Here is a 20,559-nt window from a genome sequence, read left to right on the forward strand (position 1 = left end):
GGCAATGATGCAGCCAGTCAGGATGCTCTCAATTGTGACCCTGTAGAAAGCCCTTAGGATCTGGGGACCCATACCAAACTTCTTCAACCGTCTGAGGTGAAAGATGCACACGTGTAGGTACAGACCACATGAGATCCCAGTAATGTGTATCCCGAGGAACTTAAAGCTGTTCACCCTCTCAACCCCAGATCCACTGATGTCAATAGGGATTAGCCTATCTCCATTCCTCCTGTAGTCTGCAACCAGCTCTGTTGATTTTGCGACATTGAGGGAGAGGTTGTTTTCTTGACACCACTGTGTCAGGGTGATGACTTCTTCTCTGTAGGCTGCCTCATTATTATTTGAGATTAGGCTAATCAATCTAGTATCATCAGCAAATTTAATTAGCAGATTGGAGCTGTGGGTGGCAACACAGTCATGGGTGTACAGAGAGTAAAGGAGGGGGCTTAGGACACAGCCCTGAGGGGCACCTGTGTGGAGGATCAGAGGGGCAGAGGTGAGGGAGCCCACTCTTACCACCTGCCGGCAATCTGACAGGAAGTCCAGGATCCAGCTGCACAAGGCAGGGTGAAGGCCAAGGTCTCTGAGCTTCTTGTCAAGCCTGGAGGGAATTATGGTGTTGAATGCTGAACTGTAATCCAAGAACAGCATTCTCACATAAGCATCCTTCTTCTCCAGATGGGTAAGGATGGTGTGCAGTGCTGTGACTATTAGTCATCTGTCGATTGGTTGTGTCAGTAGGTGAATTGTAGGGGGTCGAGCGTGGGTGGTGGCATGCTGCAGATGTAGTCCTTAACCAGCCTCTCAAAGCATTTGCTTATTATAGAGGTAAGTGCGGCAGGATTCCAGTCATTCAGACACATTACCTTGGTCTATTTGCGTACAGGGACAATGGTGGATGTTTTGAAGCAGGAGGGGACTTACACTAAGAGAAGGAGAGATTAAGATATCAGTAAATACATCTGCCAGTTGTGCCATGCACATCCTGAGTACCCGCCCTGGAATGCTGTCCAGTACCGCAGTTTTGCGACTGTCCACTCAGTGGAAACACCTGCGTGCTTCAGCTTCAGAAATGACCAAGGTGCAGGTCACTTTGGCGGCTGTCCTCGGTGGCTCAGTGTTGGTGACATCAAACTGAGAGTAAAAAAGATTTAGCTCATCTGGGAGATAGGGAGTAATGTTGCCAACACCACTGTGCTTAGCTTTGAAGCTTTGGTTAGCAGACATTGCCATAAACTGCTTGCCATAAGTCATTTCAGCTCCATGACTTTCCCATCGAACCAATAAGAGCAATCAATATTTTGGGGAATCACCATATGCAATAACATTAACTGAGAACATTGAATATAGTACAATACAGCACAGAAACAGGCCCTTCGGCCCACAATGTTGTGCCGAATCAATAAAGGCATATAAGTACAATGGCTACAGAAGCAGATCAGAGGATGAGTATCTTACATCCTTATGTGCTTTTTAGATGGCATGCCATAATCTGGCATGGTGCCAGAGGACTGGAAAATTCCAAATGTCACACCGCTCTTTAAGAAAGGAGGAAGGCAGTTGGAAGGAAAGTATAGGTTAGTTAGCCTGACCTCAGTGATTGGGAAGATGTTGGAGTCAATTGTTAAGGATGAGGTTATGGGGTACTTGGTGACACAAGATAAGATAGGACAAAGTCAGCATGGTTTCCTGAAGGGAAAATCTTGCCTGACAAGTCCATTAGAATTCTTTCAGGAGATTACAAGTAGGATAGATAAAGGAGATGTAGTGAATGTTGTATATTTGGACTTTCAGAAGGCCTTTGACAAGGTGCCACACATGAGGCTGCTTACCAAGTTAAGAACCCATGGTATTACAGGAAAGTTACTGGCATGGTTAGAACATTGGCTGATTGGTAGGATGCAGCGAGTGGGAATAAAAGGATCCTTTTCTGTTTGGCTGTCACTGACTAATGGTGTTCCGCAGGGGTTGGTGATGGGACTGCTTTTTATACTGTATATCAATGATTTAGGTGAAGGAATAGATGGCTTTGTTAGCAGGTTTGCAGATGATACGAAGATTGATAGAGGGGCAGATTGTGTTGAGGAAACAGGTAAGATTAGAAGAATGGGCAAGAGAGTTGCAAATGAAATACCATGTTGGAAAATGCATGGTCATGCACATTGGTAGAAGAATTAAATGTGCAGACTATTTTCTAAATGGGAGAAAATCCAAAAATCTGACATACAAAGTTTAACTTACAATTAGAGTTGGTGCTGAGGAAAGTAAATGCAATGTTAGGATTCAAAGGTTTCAAAGGTACACTTAATGTCAGAGAAATGTATACAATAAACATCCTGAAATGCTTTTTCTTCACAACCATCCACAAAAACAGAGGAGTGCCCCAAAGAATGAATGGCAGTTAAATGTTAGAACCCCAAAGTCCCCTCCCTCCCATGCATAAGCGGCAGCAAGCAACAATCACCCCTCCCCCACCAGCAAGTAAAAGCATCGGCACCCACCACCAAGCACTCAAGCATGAGCAAAGCAACAGCAAAGACACAGTCTTGCAGTTACCCCAAAGGCCACATTTCACTCAGTCTTTGACATACCACAGGCTCTCTCTGTCCCTAATAAGGGAGAAAGAGATGTCTCCGTTATCACAGCGAGCAGGGAGACATAACAAACAACTCACTGGTTTAGGATGTTAAAAGTTACTGTTTTCGAGTTCTGTGCCCATAGATCTGGGCACACAGCCGTAGATATTCGGACTCCCCTGATGACACACGGGTCTCCTGCCGTGACACTGACCTTCAATCCGCCCATCTCCAGAAACCCCGAGATCCTAGGCTTCCAAAGCCAAGCCAGACTCTTCGGCCGAACCCTTGGCGTGCCAAACAACGTCGGCCAGTTATGAAACCCAAGACTGGGTCCCATTCCCACAAAGAACCATAGTCAGCATGTAACTCCAGGTCAGGGTCTTCAAAAGAACCCTGAAAGGGAAAAATAAATATATTAAAGATGGAAATAGAGCTGTTCACGAAGACGCAAACAAAGGAGTCACCGTTTAGCGCCATCATCACTCTGCTCTGCCTCCATATCTTCATTTCAAGAGGTCTAGAATACAAGAGCAAAGATGTGATGCTGAGGCTTTATAAGGCACTGGTGAGGCCTCACCTTGAGTATTATGAACAGTTTTGGGCTCCTCATCTAAGAAAAGATGTGCTGGCATTGGAGAGGGTCCAGCGGCGGTTCACAAGATGATTCCAGGAATGAAAGGCTTATCATCCGAGGAGCGTTTGATGGCTCTGGGTTTGTACTCACTGGAATTTAGAAGGATGACAAGGGATATCATTGAAATCTTTTGAATGTTGAAAGGTTGAAAGGCCTAGACGGAGTAGCTCTGGAAAGCATGTTTCCCAAGGTGGGGGAGTCTAGTTTAAGAGGACACAGCCTCAGGATAGAGGAATGTCCATTTAAAGCAAAGATGTGAAGAAATTTCTTTAGCCAGAGGGTGGTGAATTTGCGGAATTTGTTACCATAGGCAGCAGTGTAGGCCAGGTCTTTGCATGTATTTAAGGCAGAGATTGATGGGTTCTTGAAGGGAGAAGGCCGGGGAATGGGGTTGACGAGGGGAGAAAAGGATCAGCCACGATTAAATGGTGGAGCAGTCTCGATGGGCCAAAAGGTCTAATTCTGCTACTATGTCTTATGGTCTTATGGCCTTTGTATTTCATATATTTCAGCCACCCTCATTATTAAACTAAAGTTTCCTAATTTTAAAAAAATGAAAAAATTTTCATTTAGATTGTTCAGTAATTTTCAGTCACAATTATAACTGTGAGCAATGGTGTTACAGAGCACCTTCAGTGAATGTGGAGAGGATGTTTCCAATAGTCAGGGAGTCTACGGCCAGAGGGCCTGACCTCAGAATACAGGGATATCCATTTAGAACAGAGGTGAAGAGGCATTCCCTTAGCCAGAGGGTGGTGAATCTGTGGAATTCATTGACACAGATGGCTGTGGAGGCCAGGTCATTTTTAAAGCAGAGGTTGATAGGTTAGAAACATAGAAACATAGAAAACCTACAGCACAATACAGGCCCTTCAGCCCACAAAACTGTGCCGAAAATGTCCTTACCTTAGAAATTACCTAGGGTTACCCATAGCCCTCTATTTTTCTAAGCTCCATGTACCTATCCAGTCTCTTAAAAGATCCTATCTTTTCCGCATCCACCACCGTCACTAGCAGCCCATTTCACGCTCTCACCACTCTCTGCATAAAAAACTTAACCCTGACGTCTCCTCTGTACCTACTTCCTAGCACCTTAAAACTGTGCCCTTTCGCACTAGCCATTTTAGCACTTGGAAAAAGGCTCTGACTATCCACACAATCAATGATTCTTCTCATCTTGTACACCGCTATCAGGTCATCTCTCTTCCTCTGCCACTCCAAAGAGAAAAGGCCAAGTTCACTCAACCTATTCTTATAAGACATGCCCCCCCAATCCAGGCAACATCCTTGTAAATCTCCTCTACACCCTTTCTATAGTTTCCACATCCTTTCTGTAGAGAGGCGACCAGAATCGGGCACAGTACTCCAAGTGGGGTCTGACCAAGGTCCTATATAGCTGCAACATTACCTCTCGGCTCTTAAACTCAGTCCCACGATTGATGAAGGCCAATGCACCATACGCCTTCTTAACCAAAGGTTCTTGATTGGTAAGAGTAAGAGGAACTCAGCAGGACAGGCAATGTCTATGGAGAGGGATAAATAGTTGACGTTTCAGGCAAAGAACCTTCTTCAGGATCTACCTGACCTGCTGAGTTTTCCTCCAACATTTTGTGTGTGTTACTCTGGACTTCCAGCATCTGCAGAATCCCTTGGATTAGGATTTAAAATGGTGTCCTGTCTGTCTCCTCCCTGTGGGCAATGAGATAAAGAACTGATATTGTGGGGGTCTGTGTAAGGTTAATTATTGTCACCCAGGAGAGTCAATCTGGGAAGAAAATATCCTGCTTTACCACAGGTTCTCTACAACAACATGGTTTTGTTACTATCTCAGGGTACTATCTGGTGACATACTCACACTTTGATAACAAATTTACTTTGTGTTTTGATGTTAGTGGCCTACATTGAAGGCTGGTTACCTTCAGCAAGTTGATTGAGCTGGGAACAGCAAAATCAACAAAAAAATGTCAGCATTGATTTCAATAAAGTACTAGTTGTTTATTAGTTCTGACCTAATTAGATTTGATTTCTTTCTATTTCATAAACATGATTTTTGGCCAAGAATGCAAATGTGCTAAGCACTGTGCATGTTTGCCCATGGACCCTCTGCAGATGGCACATTAAACAGCTCATGCCGTTTCACAGGTGCTCCCTCTGTTCAGTAATAAACCCTTGCTGGCAGGAAACAATGACCAATACTGAGGTCTTTGAAAGTGTAAAAATAACTGGCCTCAAGCATACAGTGTTAGAAATACAGGGTGGAACAGACTTGTCATCAGAATGGAGGATTGTAATCTCCCAGGAAGAAAGCTGAGACAAGGTCGGCAATACAAGTTCAAAGGTCATAGTAAATGTATTATCAAAATGCATATATATTCTATTTGTGTGTGGTGCGATACCGTAGCATCATGGTTAAGTTATTGGACAAGTATCCTATGGCTTTATCAATCTTAGTTGGAGAATTTACTTTCAAGTAATTAAATGCATCAGGAGTAAGAAACTGAGTGTGAAATTTTGCATTGTTGTAAAAACTAATGTACTTTAGGAAAGAAAATTTTCCATCCTTATCCATCAGACTAAACGTTAAATGTTAGAATGGACAGACACTGAGAAGGAAAGTAACTTTGAAGGCTATGCTTATAAACAAATAGTATTTGTTAATATTTCCACTTCACCTGTGAATCTCAAATTATGTTTTTAACAAACAATTTAAGCTAGTAAGATATAACGGTCCATTGATAGGCATATTTTTCCCTTTAAACAGAGAGCAACATTTAAGGCAAAGTGTAAACTTTTTTATTAGCTCTTTGAGGTTATTTCAGAATCAAAATCAGGTTTATTATCACAGACGTATGTTGTAAAATGTGTTCTTTTGTGGCAGCAGAACAGTGTAGTACATAAAATTTACTTTAAATTACCAAGAAAATAAATATAAAATAAATAAATAAACAGATAAGTAGTGCAAAAAGAGAAAAAGTAGTGATGTAGTATTCATGGACCATTCAGTAATCTGAGGCAGAAGGGAAGTAGTTGTCCCTAAAGCATTTAAACATTAATTTAATTGTAGACTCAAGAGATTCAAAAGCTTAGTTCCTCCAGCAATTTGTGTGTGTATCTCTGGATACTGGTGGGGATGATGGCAGAGCAGAGGTGGCTGAAGTTCCTGGGAATAGTTCACAAAGCACAGGATAGATATATCCCACAGAAGAAGTTGTTCTTAAATGGCAGGGGTAGACAACCGTGGCTGACAAGGTAAGGGCATAAAAGAAAGTACTAGAACATAGAATAGTACAGCACAGTACAGGCCCTTTGGCCCACATTGTTGTGCCGACCCTCAAACCCTGCCTCTCATATAACCCCCCACCTTAAATTTCTCCATATACCTGTCTAGTAGTCTCTTAAATTTCACTAGTGTATCTGCCTCCACCACTGACTCAGGCAGTGTATTCCAAGCACCAACCACTCTCTGAGTAAAAAACCTTCCTCTAATATCCCCCTTGAACTTCCCACCCCCTACCTTAAAGCCATGTCTCCTTGTATTGAGCAGTGGTGCCCTGGGGAAGAGGCGCTGGCTATCCACTCTATCTATTCCTCTAAATAGCTTGTATACCTCTATCATGTCTCCTCTCATCCTCCTTCTCTCCAAAGAGTAAAGCCCTAGCTCCCTTAATCTCTGATCATAATGCATACTCTCTAAACCAGGCAGCATCCTGGTAAATCTCCTCTGTATCCTTTCCAATGCTTCCACATCCTTCCTATAGTGAGGCAACCAGAACTGGACACAGTACTCGAAGTGTGGCTTAACCAGAGTTTTATAGAGCTGCATCATTACCTCGCGACTCTTAAACTCTATCCCTCGACTTATGAAAGCTAACACCCCATAAGCTTTCTGAACTACCCTACCTACCTGTGAGGCAACTTTCAGGGATCTGTGGACATGTACCCCCAGATCCCTCTGCTCCTCCACACTACCAAGCATCCTGCCGTTTACTTTGTACTCTGCCTTGGAGTTTGTCCTTCCAAAGTGTACCACCTCACACTTCTCCAGGTTGAACTCCATCTGCCACTTCTCAGCCCAAATAAGATAACAAAAGTGAGTAGGAAGTTCTATTTTAACTTCAATCCACAGGTCTTGTTTCTAAAATGCATCAGGCTTGTTTAGATGTTCCTTTGAACCTTTTGAATAGAACTTTTTGGCTGCAATGAGCAAAGGTATGTTTGGAGAAAAAAGGGTGCAAAATTTCATGAAAAGGACCCCTCTCCAACTGTTAAGCACGGAGGTGGATCGATCATGCTTTGGACTTGTGTTGCAGCCAGTAGCACGGGGAAAATTTACTGGTGGAGGGAAGAATGAATTCAATTAAATACCAGCAAAATTCTGTAAGCAAACGTCACTGCGTCTGTAAAAAAGCCGAAGATGAAAAGAGGATGGCTTCTACAACAGGATAATGAACCTGAACACACCTCAAAATCCACAATGGACTACCTCTAGAGGTACAAGCTGAAGGTTTTGCCATGGCCCTCACAGTCCCCTGACCTAAACATCATCGAGAATCTGTGGATTGACCTCAAAAGAGCAGTGAATGCAAGACGGCCCAAGAATCTCACAGAACTAGAAGCCTTTTGCAAGGAAGAATGGGTGAAAATCCCCCAAACAAGAATTGGAAGACTCTTAGCTGCCTACAAAAAGTGTTTACAAGCTGTGATACTTGCCAAAGGGGGTGTTACTAAGTACTGCCATGCAGGGTGCCCAAACTTTTGCTTTGGGCCCTTTTCCTTTTTTGTTATTTTCAAACTGTAAAAGGTGGAAATAAAAAAGTTTTCTTGCTTAAAATATTGAAGAAATGTGTCATTTTTAACCTTATGCCTTTTGGAAATCAGTTTATCTTTTACTCGCTTAGCTATTCACAGTAACAGAAATTTTGACCGGGGTGCCCAAACTTTTGCATGCCACTGTAGTTACCTGCCTTTTTGAACAGTGGCATGATATTCACCGTCTTCCAATCCACCGGGACCTGCCCAGAGTCCAGAGATTTTTGGTAAATTATCACCAAAGCTTCTACTAAAATCTCTGCTATTTCTTTCAGTATCCTGGGATGCATTCCATCAGGACCAGGGTACTTGTCTATCTTTAGCACCCCCGGCCCCCAAGTTTGCTCAGCACTACCTCTTTAGTGATGACTATTGTATCGAGGTCTTCACCACCCATCGCATCCATATCATCTCTGTTTGGCATGTTAGACATGTCCTCCACTATAAAGACTGACACAAAATAATCATTCAAAGCCTCGGCCATTTCCTTATTACCCATATCAATTCCCCTTTCTCGTCCTCAAAGGGACCTACATGCACTTTGACCACCTTTTTCCGCTTTATATAATTATACAAACATTTACAATTCGTTTTTATATTTTGTGCTAGTTTATTTTCATAATCTATTTTCCATTTCTTTATTGCTCACTTAGTGGTTCTTTATTACTTTTTAAAGTATTCGCAATCTTCCAGTTTCCCAATACTTTTGGCAAGTTTGTACACACGATCTTTTAGTTTGATGCCTTCCTTTACTTTCTTAGTTATCCATGGCTAGCTCTCCCCACCCTTACTGTCCTTTCTTTTAACTGGAATATACTTCTTTCGGGCACCGTGAAAAATCTCTTTGAAAATCTTCCACTGTTCCTCAACTGTTCCACCATCTAGCCTGTGTTCCCAATCTACACTAACTAAATCCAATGGAGAAAGGGAGACCTCTTCGCCAAGCATCTACATTCCAATCTCCAACCCCTCCTTTCACCATTTCCCACCCCCTTGTCCCTCTTTCATGTTATCTCCTTGCCCGCCCATCGCCTCCCTCTGGTGCTCCTCCCCCTCCCTTTCTTTTTCTTCCATGGCCTCTGTCTCTTTCACCAATCAACTTCTTTAGCTCTTTGCTTCATCCCTCCCCCACCAAGTTTCACCTATCGTCTGGCATTTCTCTCTCCCCTCCCCCCACCTTTCAAATCTACTCCTCAGCTTTTCTTCTCCTGTCTTGCCAAAAGGTTTCGGCCCGAAACGTAAAGTGTTCTTTTTTCCATAAACGCTGCCTGGCCTGCTGAGTTCCTCCAGCATTCTGTGTGTGTTGCTCCGATTTCTAGTATCTGCAGATGTTCTCTTGTTTGCCTCAGATATTTCTCGGTTTATTACCTGTGCCATTGTAATGTTATTGGCCGATAAAAAACTCAGACCAGTGATTTTTTTCCCCCTATCTATTCCTAATCTCTATCCGGATGGATTCAACATTCTGCTCCTTAAATCTTATATTGTCTCTCACTATCATCCTGATCTCATCCTTAATTAAGAGCGCTACACCACCTCCCTTACCTTCCTGCTTATCATTCTGTATTACCTGATATCCTTAGATATTTTAAATCCAATCCTCTCCACCCTGCAACAACATCTCTGTAATGGCTACTAAATCGTACCACTATAAGCTGATTTGTGCCACAAGTTCACAGACTTCGTTGCGAATACGACGGGCATTCAGATAAAGTGCTCTTGCACTCATTGTGCCTTCAAATTCTTTTCTACACTTCACCCTTACTCTTCTCCTTTTTACCTTTTGCTTTTACTTTATCTTTTATCCACACTTTTCTTTTTTACTTTATACGCTCCAATTTGTTGAACTCACCCTGCTGCTATTTAGTTTAAAGCCCTGTCCACAACACTAGTTATGTGATTCTCTGGGATCCAGGTCCTCTCACGGTTCAGGTGGAGCCCGTCCCAATGGTTCAGCTTCCTCCTTCCCCAATACTGGTGCCACTTTCCCAGAATTGGCCAAGTCATTGGGTGTATTTAAGGCAGAAATTGATAGGTATCTGAGTAGCCAGGGCATCAAAGGTTATGGTGAGAAGGCGGGGGAGTGGGATTAAATGGGAGAATGGATTAGCTCATGATGAAATGGCGGAGCAGACTCGATGGGCTGAATGGCCGACCTGCTCCTTTGTCTTATGGTCTTATGGAATTCAAAGCCACTTCTCCCACTCCAATTCTTGAGCCATGCATTTAACTCTGTAATCTTCTTAACCCTGTGCCAATTTGCACGTGGCTCAAGTAGTAATTCAGAGATTACCCATCATTTTGGTTCTGCTTTTTTAAATTAATCCCTAGCTGCTCAAATTCCCTCAGTAGAACCTCTTTCTTTGTCCTACCTATGTAATTGATACCCACATGGACCATGACAACTGGATCTTTCCCATTCCACTGCAAATTCCTCTGCAGGTCAGATACGATGTCCTGAACCCAGCATCAGGTAAGCCCGCTCTATCCCTGCAACAGAGAACTTCGTCTATTCCCCTGCCTATACTATCCCCAATTACCACTCCATTTCTCTTCTCTCCCCCTTTTGAATGGCTCCCTGAACTATGGTTAGGTTGCTCATCCTTCCCACAGCCACCACTCTCGTCCACAGAGGGAGTAAGAATCTTGACCTGTTGGACAAGCTCAAGGGCTGAGGCTCGTCCAGCACTATCTCTTGGATCCCACTACCTGCCTCACTCACAGTCACATCTTCTTGTCCCTGACTACAGACTGAATTTGAGGCAGCTAATCTAATGGGTGTGACTACCTCCTGAAACAGAGCGTTCAGGTAACTCTCCCCCTCCCTGATGTGTCACAGTATTTGAAGCACAGATTCCAGGTCATCATCTGGTCCTGAGTTCCTCGAACAGCCAACTCTTGCTGGAGATGATGTTATCACCAGGAACAACAATTTGGTCCACCTGCTCCCATATCATGCAGGTACAGCACACCTCCTGATCCTGCATCTTCCTTACTTTATTTAATTAGTTGTAGTTTGGTGACTTTTTTATTCAACCACTACAAAAGCTTTACCCGCTACTCAATTATGCCTCCTCACCGAAGCCTCTTGAACCAAAGTCAGTAAAGTCCGCTCTCTCCACCAGTAAACTACACCACGAAGCAACTCTTAGTCCCACCTTGTTAGGCCTACAACAATTTTGTCACAATTCTAATTATCAGTTCATTTTTTTGCTTTGAAAAACACGCTAAGCCCCTCTATTACAACTGGTGCTGGTGAACTGCTTTTGCAAAGGTGAAAAGATCAGCCACCCAAAACAAGGGATAGGCCAGAAAAAAATTCCTTTGTAAGGTGACCAAACACAAGTTATACAAGCAGCTGTGTCCAAAATTTAAAATAGAACATAAGAATGCCAAAGGCCAAACCAACCTCTTTCTCACACTCACAGTCACTCACTCTCACACTCTCCCGGACAGCACGCACAGGCAGACTGGAGTCTGCTACATCAGCACCAGCTCAACCCGGAAGTCATATTAGTTGAGAGAAAGATTGTATTCACTGAGCAACACACACAAAATGCTGGAGAAGTTCAGCAGGAGGTAACAAGCAGGGTGGACAAAGGAGAGGCAGTGAATATCATTAACTTGGATTTTCAGAAAGCATTAATAGGGTGCCACACATGAGACTGCTTAACATGATAAAATCCCATGCCATTCCAGGCAAGATGCTGGCATGGATAGAGGAATGGCTGACAGGCAGGAGGCATTGCGTGGGAATACAGGGGACCTTTTCTAGTTGGCTACCAGTGACTAGTGGTGCACTCAAGGGTTAGTATTGGGACTGCTACTTTTCATATAGTTTGTCATGATTTAGATAATGGAATTAATGACTTTGTGGCAAAGTTTGCAGATGATATGAAGATAGGTAAAGGGGTGGATAGTGCTAGAGGAAGCAATGCGTTCACAACAGGACTTAGATAAATTGGAAGAATGGGCAAAAAAGTGACAGATGGAATACAGTGCTGGGAAGTGTATGATAATGTATTTTGGTAAAGGGAACAATAGCGCAGACGATTATCTAAATGGGGAGAAAATTCAAACATCCATGTTGCAGAGACTTCCTGCAGAGACTTCGTGCAAGACTCCCAGATGGTCAATTTACAGGTTGAGTTTGTGGTAAAGAAGGCAAATGCAATGTTTCCATTTATTTCAAGAGGAATAGAATATAAAAGCAAGGAGATAATGCTGAGCCTTTATAAGACACTAGTCAGGCTGCACTTGGGCCCTATATCTCAGAAAGGCTGTGTTGTCATTGGAGAGAGTCCAGAGGAGGTTCACGAGGATGATTCCAGGAATGAAGGGGTTAACACAGGAGGAATGTTTGGCTGCTTTGGACCTGTGCTCACTGGAATTTAAAAGAATGTGTGGGGATCTCACTGAATGTTGAAAGGACTAGATAAGGTGGATGTAGAGAGGATGTTTTTCTCTGGTGGGTGTATCCAGAACTAGAGGGCACAGCTTCAACATTGAGGAGCGACCTTTTAGAACAGAGGTAAGGAGGATTTTTTTAGTTAAAGAGTAGTGAATCTGTGGAATGCTCTGCCACAGACTGCAGTGGAGGCCAAGTCTGTGGGTGTATTTAAAGCAGAAGTTGATAGTTTCCTGTTTGGTCAGGGCATCAAAGGATATGGCAAGAAGGCAGGTGTATGGGGTTGAATTGAATCAGGATCAGCCATGATGGAATGGTGGAGTAGCCTTGATGGGCTGAATGGCCTAATTCTGCTCCTGTGTCTTATGGTTTTATGGATTTCCAGCATTTGTAGATGCTGCCTGACCTGCTGAGTTGTTCTCTAACTCCTGGACTTTTCACACACAGGTGCCTGAAGTTTATAGAGAATGGTGCAAAAAAACAAAAAAAAAACATTCAATGAGTGACAGTTCTGTGAGCAAGAACGCCTTGAGAGAGGTCAGGAGACAGTGGCCAGACTGGTTCAAGCTGACAGGAAGGCAACAATAACTCAAATAGCCACACGTTATAACAGTGGTGTGCAGAAGAGCATCTTGAATGCACATCTCATCTAACCTTGAAGTGATGGTCTACAGCAGCAGAAGACCATGAATATGCACTCAGTGGCTACGTTATTAGATACAGGAGGTACCTAAATAAAGTGGCCATTGAGTGTATATTAGAAGAATAAATTTTTGCATGAAAAATGTTGTTTACTATATGCTACTAACTTAAAGCCATTGTTTCCTTTAGTTAAACTTGAAAACTTTATGTTAAAAAGTAGAGGTTGATAGGTTTTTGTTTAGTAAGAGTTTTTAAGAGTAGTAAATGTAGTAAGAGTGATTAGTAAGATTAGTAAAATGGGGTTGAGAGGGATAATAAGACAACCATGATAGAATGGAGGAGCAGACTCCATGAGCCAAATGGCCTAATTCTGCTCCTATGATTTATGCTCTTATAGTTAAAAGCAATCTTGGTGCCCATAAGCCTAAGCATTAAAACTCTTATGAAACTAATAACAACAGGAAAATTTAGTGAAATAATAGAATATATCAGAATAAAATTGGACCTCAGCCTGAAACATCGACTCTTTATTCTTCTCCATTGATATGCCCGACCTGCTGTTCCTCCAGCATTTTGTGTGTGTTGCTCCAGATTTCCAGCATCTGCAGAATCTTGTGTTAATAGTATAAGAGAATTTCATGAAATATTTGATGTTCTGTGGGCTGCATCCTTACTCTGTGCATTGGGTCACTGGTACGTTTTCTAATTTTAGAGGCAAGTTAAAAGAATGTTGGAGGAGAATGGAAACTTTAATGGAACAGAGAAACAAAGTGGAAGAAGATATTCAAGAGCAAGAAACTGTCAACAATATGTAAGCGATATGTCTGAGATTTACTTCATAAATTCACAACTGTAGAAATCATTTCTCTAACATCTTGTTTGGTGGATATCTTAGTGTATCAAATCATGAAGAATATAGATAGAGTGAACGCACTCAGTCTCTTTCCCAGGGTTGGGGAATCAAATACTAGAAGGCATAGGTTTAAGATTAGAGAGGAGGGCATTAGCAGCGGACCAATTGATTCACATGGAGAGAGAGAGAGAGAGCTTCGCACAGGTCAAGGAGAAGCATTTTAAAAATAAACATTTCGCAAGGCTCGCCACATTAGTGGCAGACCAATCGATTCACAGAGAAAGAGACAGCTTCCTACAGGTCGAGAGTAGATTTTAAAAGAGGAGTGTTTCGCGGGGTTCAGTGTATTAGTAGCAAACCAATTGATTCGTGATTCATTAGCGGGGCAAATAAAATTAAAGCAGGGTCAAGGCAGAGCAGCTATTGTGTGAGTGGACCAGTGTAGGAGCAGGAACTTGAGGCTTTGGCTCAAGAGGCTTCAGTGGGGAGGCACAGGTAAGTAGCAATTATGGCTATTGTAGTGGTTGAATAAAAAGTTTCTAAATTACAGCTAATTGAATAATGTAGGGATGATGCAGGATCAGCTGATGTGCTGTAGCTGCATGATGTGGGAGCTGGTGGACCCCATTGTGGTTTCTGGTGACCACATCTGCAGCAAGTGTTGGCTGCTCGAGGAAACCAGGCTCAAGGTTGATAACCTGGAATCTGAGCTTCAAACACTGCGGCACATCAGGGAGGGGGAGAGTTGCGTGGATTCTCTGTTTTAGGAGGTAGTCACACCCATTAGATTAGCTGCCTCAAATTTGGTCTGTGGTCAAGAACAAGAGGATGTGACTACAAGTGAGGTGGGGAGTGGGATCCAATAGACAGTACTGGAGGAGCCTCGAGCTTGTCCAACAGGTCTAGATTCTTGCTCCCTGTGTGGATGAGAGTGGGGCTCTAGGAAGGATGAGCAACCTAACTGTGGCACTGTAGTTCAGGGAGCCATTCAAGAGGGGAGAGAGAAAAGAAATGTAGTGTTAATTGGGGATAGTATAGTCAGGGGAATAGACAGAGTTCTCTGTCGCGAGGATAGAGCATTCCAAAGGCTGTGTTGCCTGCGTAGTGCCTGGGTTCAGAAGATCTTATCTGACCTGCAGAGGAATTTTCAGCGGGAAGGAAAAGATCCAATTGTCGTGGTCCATGTGGGTACCGACGACATAAGTAGAATGAGGACGGAGGTTCTGCTGAGGGAATTTGAACATATAGGGACGAAATTAAAAAGCAGAATGAAAAAGATGCTAATCTCTGGATTAATACCTGAACCACATGCAAATTGGCATAGGGTCAAGAAGATTAGAGAGTTAAATGTGTGGCTCAAGAATTGGTGTGGGAGGAGTGGGTTTGAATTCATGGGGAATTGGCACCAGTATTGGGGAAGAAGGGGCTGTACCAGTGGGAGGGGCTCCACCCGAACCGTGATGGGACCTGGATCCTAACAAATCGCATAATTAGCGCTGTGGATAGGGCTTTAACTCAATCGTTTGGGGTGAGGGGTGTACAGCAGATTGGAGAAATATGAATAAAGTAAAAGAGAAAAGTGTGGATAAAGATAAAGAGAAAGCAAAAGATAAAAAAGAGAAAAGTAAGAGTGGGGTAAAGAAAAGTCAAGTGCAAAAGGGAAAAGGATTGCAAGGTTTTAAAAGCACAGTGATTGTAAGAGCACTTTATCTGAATGCCCGTAGTATTCGAAATATGGTCAGTGAACTTGTGGCACAAATCAGTACAAAGGGGTATGATTTAGTGGTCATTACAGAAATGTGGTTACAGTGTGGCGAGGAGTGGGAATTAAATATCCAAGGATATCAGGTAATATAGGAGGACGGGCAGAAAGGTAAGGGTGGTGGGGTAGCGTTCTTAACATAACGGCGGCTCAGGCAATAAACAGAGGAATATCTGAGGCATGTAAGAATGGAACAGCAATTATCATGGGGGATTTTAACTTGCACATAGATTGGGTGAATCAAGTTGGTTGAGGCAGTCTTGTGGAGGACTTCATAGAATGCATCCGTGATGGCTTTGTTAAACAGCATGTTACTGAACCTACAAGGGAACGCACTATCTTAGGTCTGGTCCTGTTCAATGAGATAGGTAAAATTAATGATCTTGTAGTTAGGGATCCTCTTGGAAAGAGTGATCATAGTATGACTAAGTTTCTCATACAAACGGAAGGTGTCATAGTTCGATAGAAAACCTGTGTATTATGCCTAAGCAATAGAGACTACAACGGGATGAAGGAGGATTTGGTTAGTGTAGACTGGGAATACAGGCTATATGGTAGGACAGTTGAGGAACAGTGGAAGACTTTCAAAGAGATTTCTCATGGTGCTCAACAAAAGTATATTCCGGTTAAAAGCAAGGACAGTAAGGGTGGGGAGAGCCAGCCTTGGATAACTAATGAAATAAAGGAAGGCATCAAACTAAAAGCTCGTGCGTACAAAGTGACCAAGTATAGTGGAAAACTGGAAGATTGGGAGGACTTTAAAAAGCAACAAAAAACCACTAAGTGAGCAATAACTTAGGGACGAGGTCCAGCACCTGGCTGCGTGGTGTGCCGAAAACAACCTGGCCCTTAACACCCAGAAGACCAAGGAAATTATTGTGGACTTCAGGCATGCTAGGAGCCACACTCATGTCCCCATCTACATCAACGGAGCTGTAATGGAGTGTGTATCAAGCTTCAAATTCCTTGGTATCCACATTTCCGATGATCTCACCTGGTCCCTGAATTCCTCCATCCTGATCAAAAAGGCACAACAGCGCCTTTATTTCCTGTGGATCATCAAGAAAGCTCACCTCTGTCCCAGGATACTGATGGACTTTTACTGCTGTACCATTGAGAGCATACTCACCAACTGCATCTCAGGCAATTGCCCCGTATCAGACTGCAAAGCACTCCAGCGTGTGGTGAAAACTGCCCAGCGAATTATCGTCACCCAATTGCCCGCCATTGAGAACATCTACCATAAACGAGGTAGGCGCTACAGGAGCCTCCGCTCCCTAGGGCTACCCATAGCCCTCTATTTTTTCTAAGCTCCATATACCTATCCAGGAGTCTCTTAAAAGACCCTATCGTATCCGCCTCCACCACCATTGCTGGCAGCCCATTCCATGCACTCACCAAACTTACCCCTGACGCCTCCTCTGTACCTTCTTCCAAGCACCTTAAAACTGTGCCCTCTCATATTAGCATAGTGTTAGCGTAGGGATGCATAGGGTTGGGGGTGATGTATTAGCATGGATAGAGGATGAGTTAACTAATAGAAAGCAGAAAGTTGGGATACATGGGTATTAACTCTGGTTGGCAATCGGTAGTGAGTGGTGTGCCACAAGGGCCGATACTGGGCCCGCAACTTTTCACGATATACATTAACAATCTGGAAGAGGGGACCGAGTGTAGTGTATCTAAGATTGCTGACGATGCTAAATTAAATGGAAAAGCAAATTGTGCAGAGGATACAGAGAGTCTGTGGAGAGATATAGATAGGTTAAGTGCTGGCAGATGGAGTACAAATGTTGGTAAATGCAAGGTCACCTGCTTTGGAAGAAAAAATGGAAGCTCAGATTAGTACTTAAATGGTAAAAGATTGCAGCATGCTGCTGTGCAGAAGGACTGGAGAGTGCTTGTACATGAATCGCAAAAGGTTGGTTTGAAGGTGCAGCAGGCTATCAATAAGGCAAATGGAATGTTGGGTTTCATTGCTAGAGGGATTGAATTTAAGAGAAGGGAGGTTATGCTGCAACTGTACTGGATACTGGTGAGGCCGCACTTGGAGTACTGTGTACATTTCTGGTTCCCTTATTTGAGGAAGGATATACAGGGTTTGGAAGAGGTACAAAGGAGGTTCACCGGGTTGATTCCAGAGATGAGGGGGTTAGACTATGAGGAGAGATTGAGTTGCCTGGGACTGTACTCACTGGAATTCAGAAGAATGAGAGGAAATCTTATAGAAACATATAAAATCATGAAAGGGATCGATAAGGTAGAGGCAGGCAAGTTGCTTCCACTGATAGGTGAGACTAGAGCTAGGGGACATAGCCTCAAGATTCGGGGGAGTAGATTTAGGATGAAGATGAGGAGGATTTGCTTTTCCCAGAGGGTGGTGAATCTGTGGAATTCTCTGCCCAATGGAGCAGTGAAGGCTACCTCAGTAAAAATATTTTAGACAAATTTGGATAGATTTTTGCATAGTAGGGGAATTAAAGGTTATGGAGAAAAGGCAGGTAGGTGGAGCTGAGTCCATGACCAGATCAGCCATGACCTTACTGAATGACGGAGCAGGCTCGATGGGCCAGATGGCCTACTCCTCCTCCGATTTCTTATGTTCTTATGACTTAATTTGTGGGGTGGGTTTTTTTTACAAAGGGTAGTATCTACTATATATGGAGTTTCTGCAGATGGTGGATATCTTGAGGAACATACACAAAATACTGGAGGAGCTTGGCAGGTCAGACAATATCTATGGAGAAGAACAAGCTGTCAATGTTCTTGACCTGAAACATTGTCAGCTCATTCCTTTCCATAGATGCTGCCTGACCTGCTGACTTCTCCAGCCTCACTGACTCATAGTGCCAGGGACCGCAGTTCAGTCTTGATCTTAAGTGCTTTCTGTGTGGATTTTGCACATTCTTCCCGTGACTATGTGGGATTCTTCCAGGTACTTTAGTTATGGAATGTAGAATAGTACAGCACAGGAACAGGTCCTTAAACCCAAGATGTTATGCCAAACCAAATAAATGAATAACCAGGCAGCACACATCAAAGTTGCTGGTGAACGTAGCAGGTCAGGCAGCATCTCTAGGAAGAGGTGCAGTCGACGTTTCAGGCCGGGACCCTTCGTCAGGATGAAGGGTCCCAGCCTGAAACGTCGACTGTACCTCTTCCTAGAGATGCTGCCCGCCCTGCTGCGTTCACCAGCAACTTTGATGTGTGCTGCTTGAATTTCCAGCATCTGCAGAATTCCTCGTGTTTGCATAAATGAATAACCAAATAGATGGATAAACTAATCCCTAATGTCCAGATCCTTCTACTTTTCTGATAGTCATCTGCCTATGTAGACATTGCTTAAAAGCACCTAATGCATTGGGCTCTACCACCACCACAAGCAGCACCTTCCAGGCACCCACCACTCATTGTGTGAAAAAAACTTGCCTCTCTCATATCTTTTGAAATTACCCCACATCCCAAAGATGTACAGCTCTGTAGGTTAACCAGTTCCTCAAAATTGTCCCCAGTGTGTGGGTGCCTGGTAGAACCTAAAGAGAGAATAGCTTTATTTGTCAGGTGTACATCAAAACATCAAAAAATACAATGAAATGCATTGTTTTGTGTCATTGACCAATACAGTCCAAAGATACACTATGGGCAGCCCGCAAGTGTGACCATGCTTCCATCGCCAACATAGCATGCCCAAAAATTGCTAATCCATATATCTTTGCGGCCACTGCACAGGATCAGAAAAAGCTGCCGAAAATTGTAAACTCAGCCAATTCTATTATGGCACCAGCCTCCCCAGCATCAAGGACATCTTCAAAAAGTGATGCCTCAAGAAGGACCTCACTATTGACCTCCATCACCCAGGGCATGCCCTTTTCTCATTGCTACCATCAAGGAGGAGGTACAGAAGCCTTAGGAACAGCTTCTTCCCTTCTGCCATCAGATTTCTGAATGGACAATGAACCCATGAACACTACTTTTTTTGGTCTCCTTTGGCATTACTTACATAATTTACTTTAATTTTATATATATACCTTATTGTAATTTAGAGTGTTTTATTAAGTATTAGAATGTACTGCTGTTGCAAAACAACACATTTCACAATACATGTCAGTGATATTAAGACTGATTCTGAGCAGCTAGAAGAACCCAACGTGGTTATGGGGAGAACATACAAAATCCTTACAGACAGTGACAGGAATCAAACCACAATTGGTGTTCACTGGCACTGTAAAGAAATGTTACTGTGCTGCCCCCTACGTGGGGTTGATGGGAATGTGACATTAAAATGAGTGACTGAGGGTCTGCACAGGCTCAATCTGCTGAAAGGCCTGTATCAACTCTGTGTCACTCCACACTATAACCAAACCAATTTTGTCCCATTATGATTGTATTGATCATTAATATTAATAATTTGTTCACTCAGGGCTGCTTTGTTTTGGCTTCGAGCACAACACAGACGGTTGTGTGAAGAGCTTCAAAAGGAGGAGAACATTCATTTAAAAACTGATTTGACGTTGAAGGAGAATGAGTAAGTGGTTGACTGAAGACAGAACATGGGTGTCTGAAAAGCAACAAAATGCACAGGCTAAAACCCTGAAATAAAAACAGAAACTGTTGGAAACACTCAGCAGGTCAGACAGCATTGATAAGGAGAGATCAGGTGAAACATACAGAATGTTGGAAGCACTCAGCAGGTCAGACAGCATTAATGGAAGTGAATGAACAGTCAATGCTTCAGGCCGAGACCCTTCATTAGGAGTGGAAAGGAAGGTGGGAAGATGCCAGAATAAGCAGGTGTGGGGCGGGAAGGAGTACAAGCTAGGAGGTGATAAGCGAAGCCAGGCGGGTATGGGAGGGAGGATGAAGAAGCTGGGA

General features: G+C 43.3%; 1 protein-coding gene across 1 annotated transcript in view; it reads left to right on the forward strand.

The window, feature by feature from the left end:
* The window catches only part of cfap74 (cilia and flagella associated protein 74), a 404,620-nt gene that overhangs the window by 149,391 nt on the left and 234,670 nt on the right, over positions 1-20,559 (forward strand). The window contains exons 6-7 of the mRNA XM_072244753.1: positions 13,785-13,883; positions 20,108-20,212. Coding sequence (XP_072100854.1) covers positions 13,785-13,883; positions 20,108-20,212 — 204 coding nt within the window. The remainder of the gene's footprint in view (positions 1-13,784; positions 13,884-20,107; positions 20,213-20,559) is intronic.

The sequence above is a fragment of the Mobula birostris genome, chromosome 27 (assembly GCF_030028105.1).
Source record: "Mobula birostris isolate sMobBir1 chromosome 27, sMobBir1.hap1, whole genome shotgun sequence".
NCBI lineage: Eukaryota > Metazoa > Chordata > Chondrichthyes > Myliobatiformes > Myliobatidae > Mobula > Mobula birostris.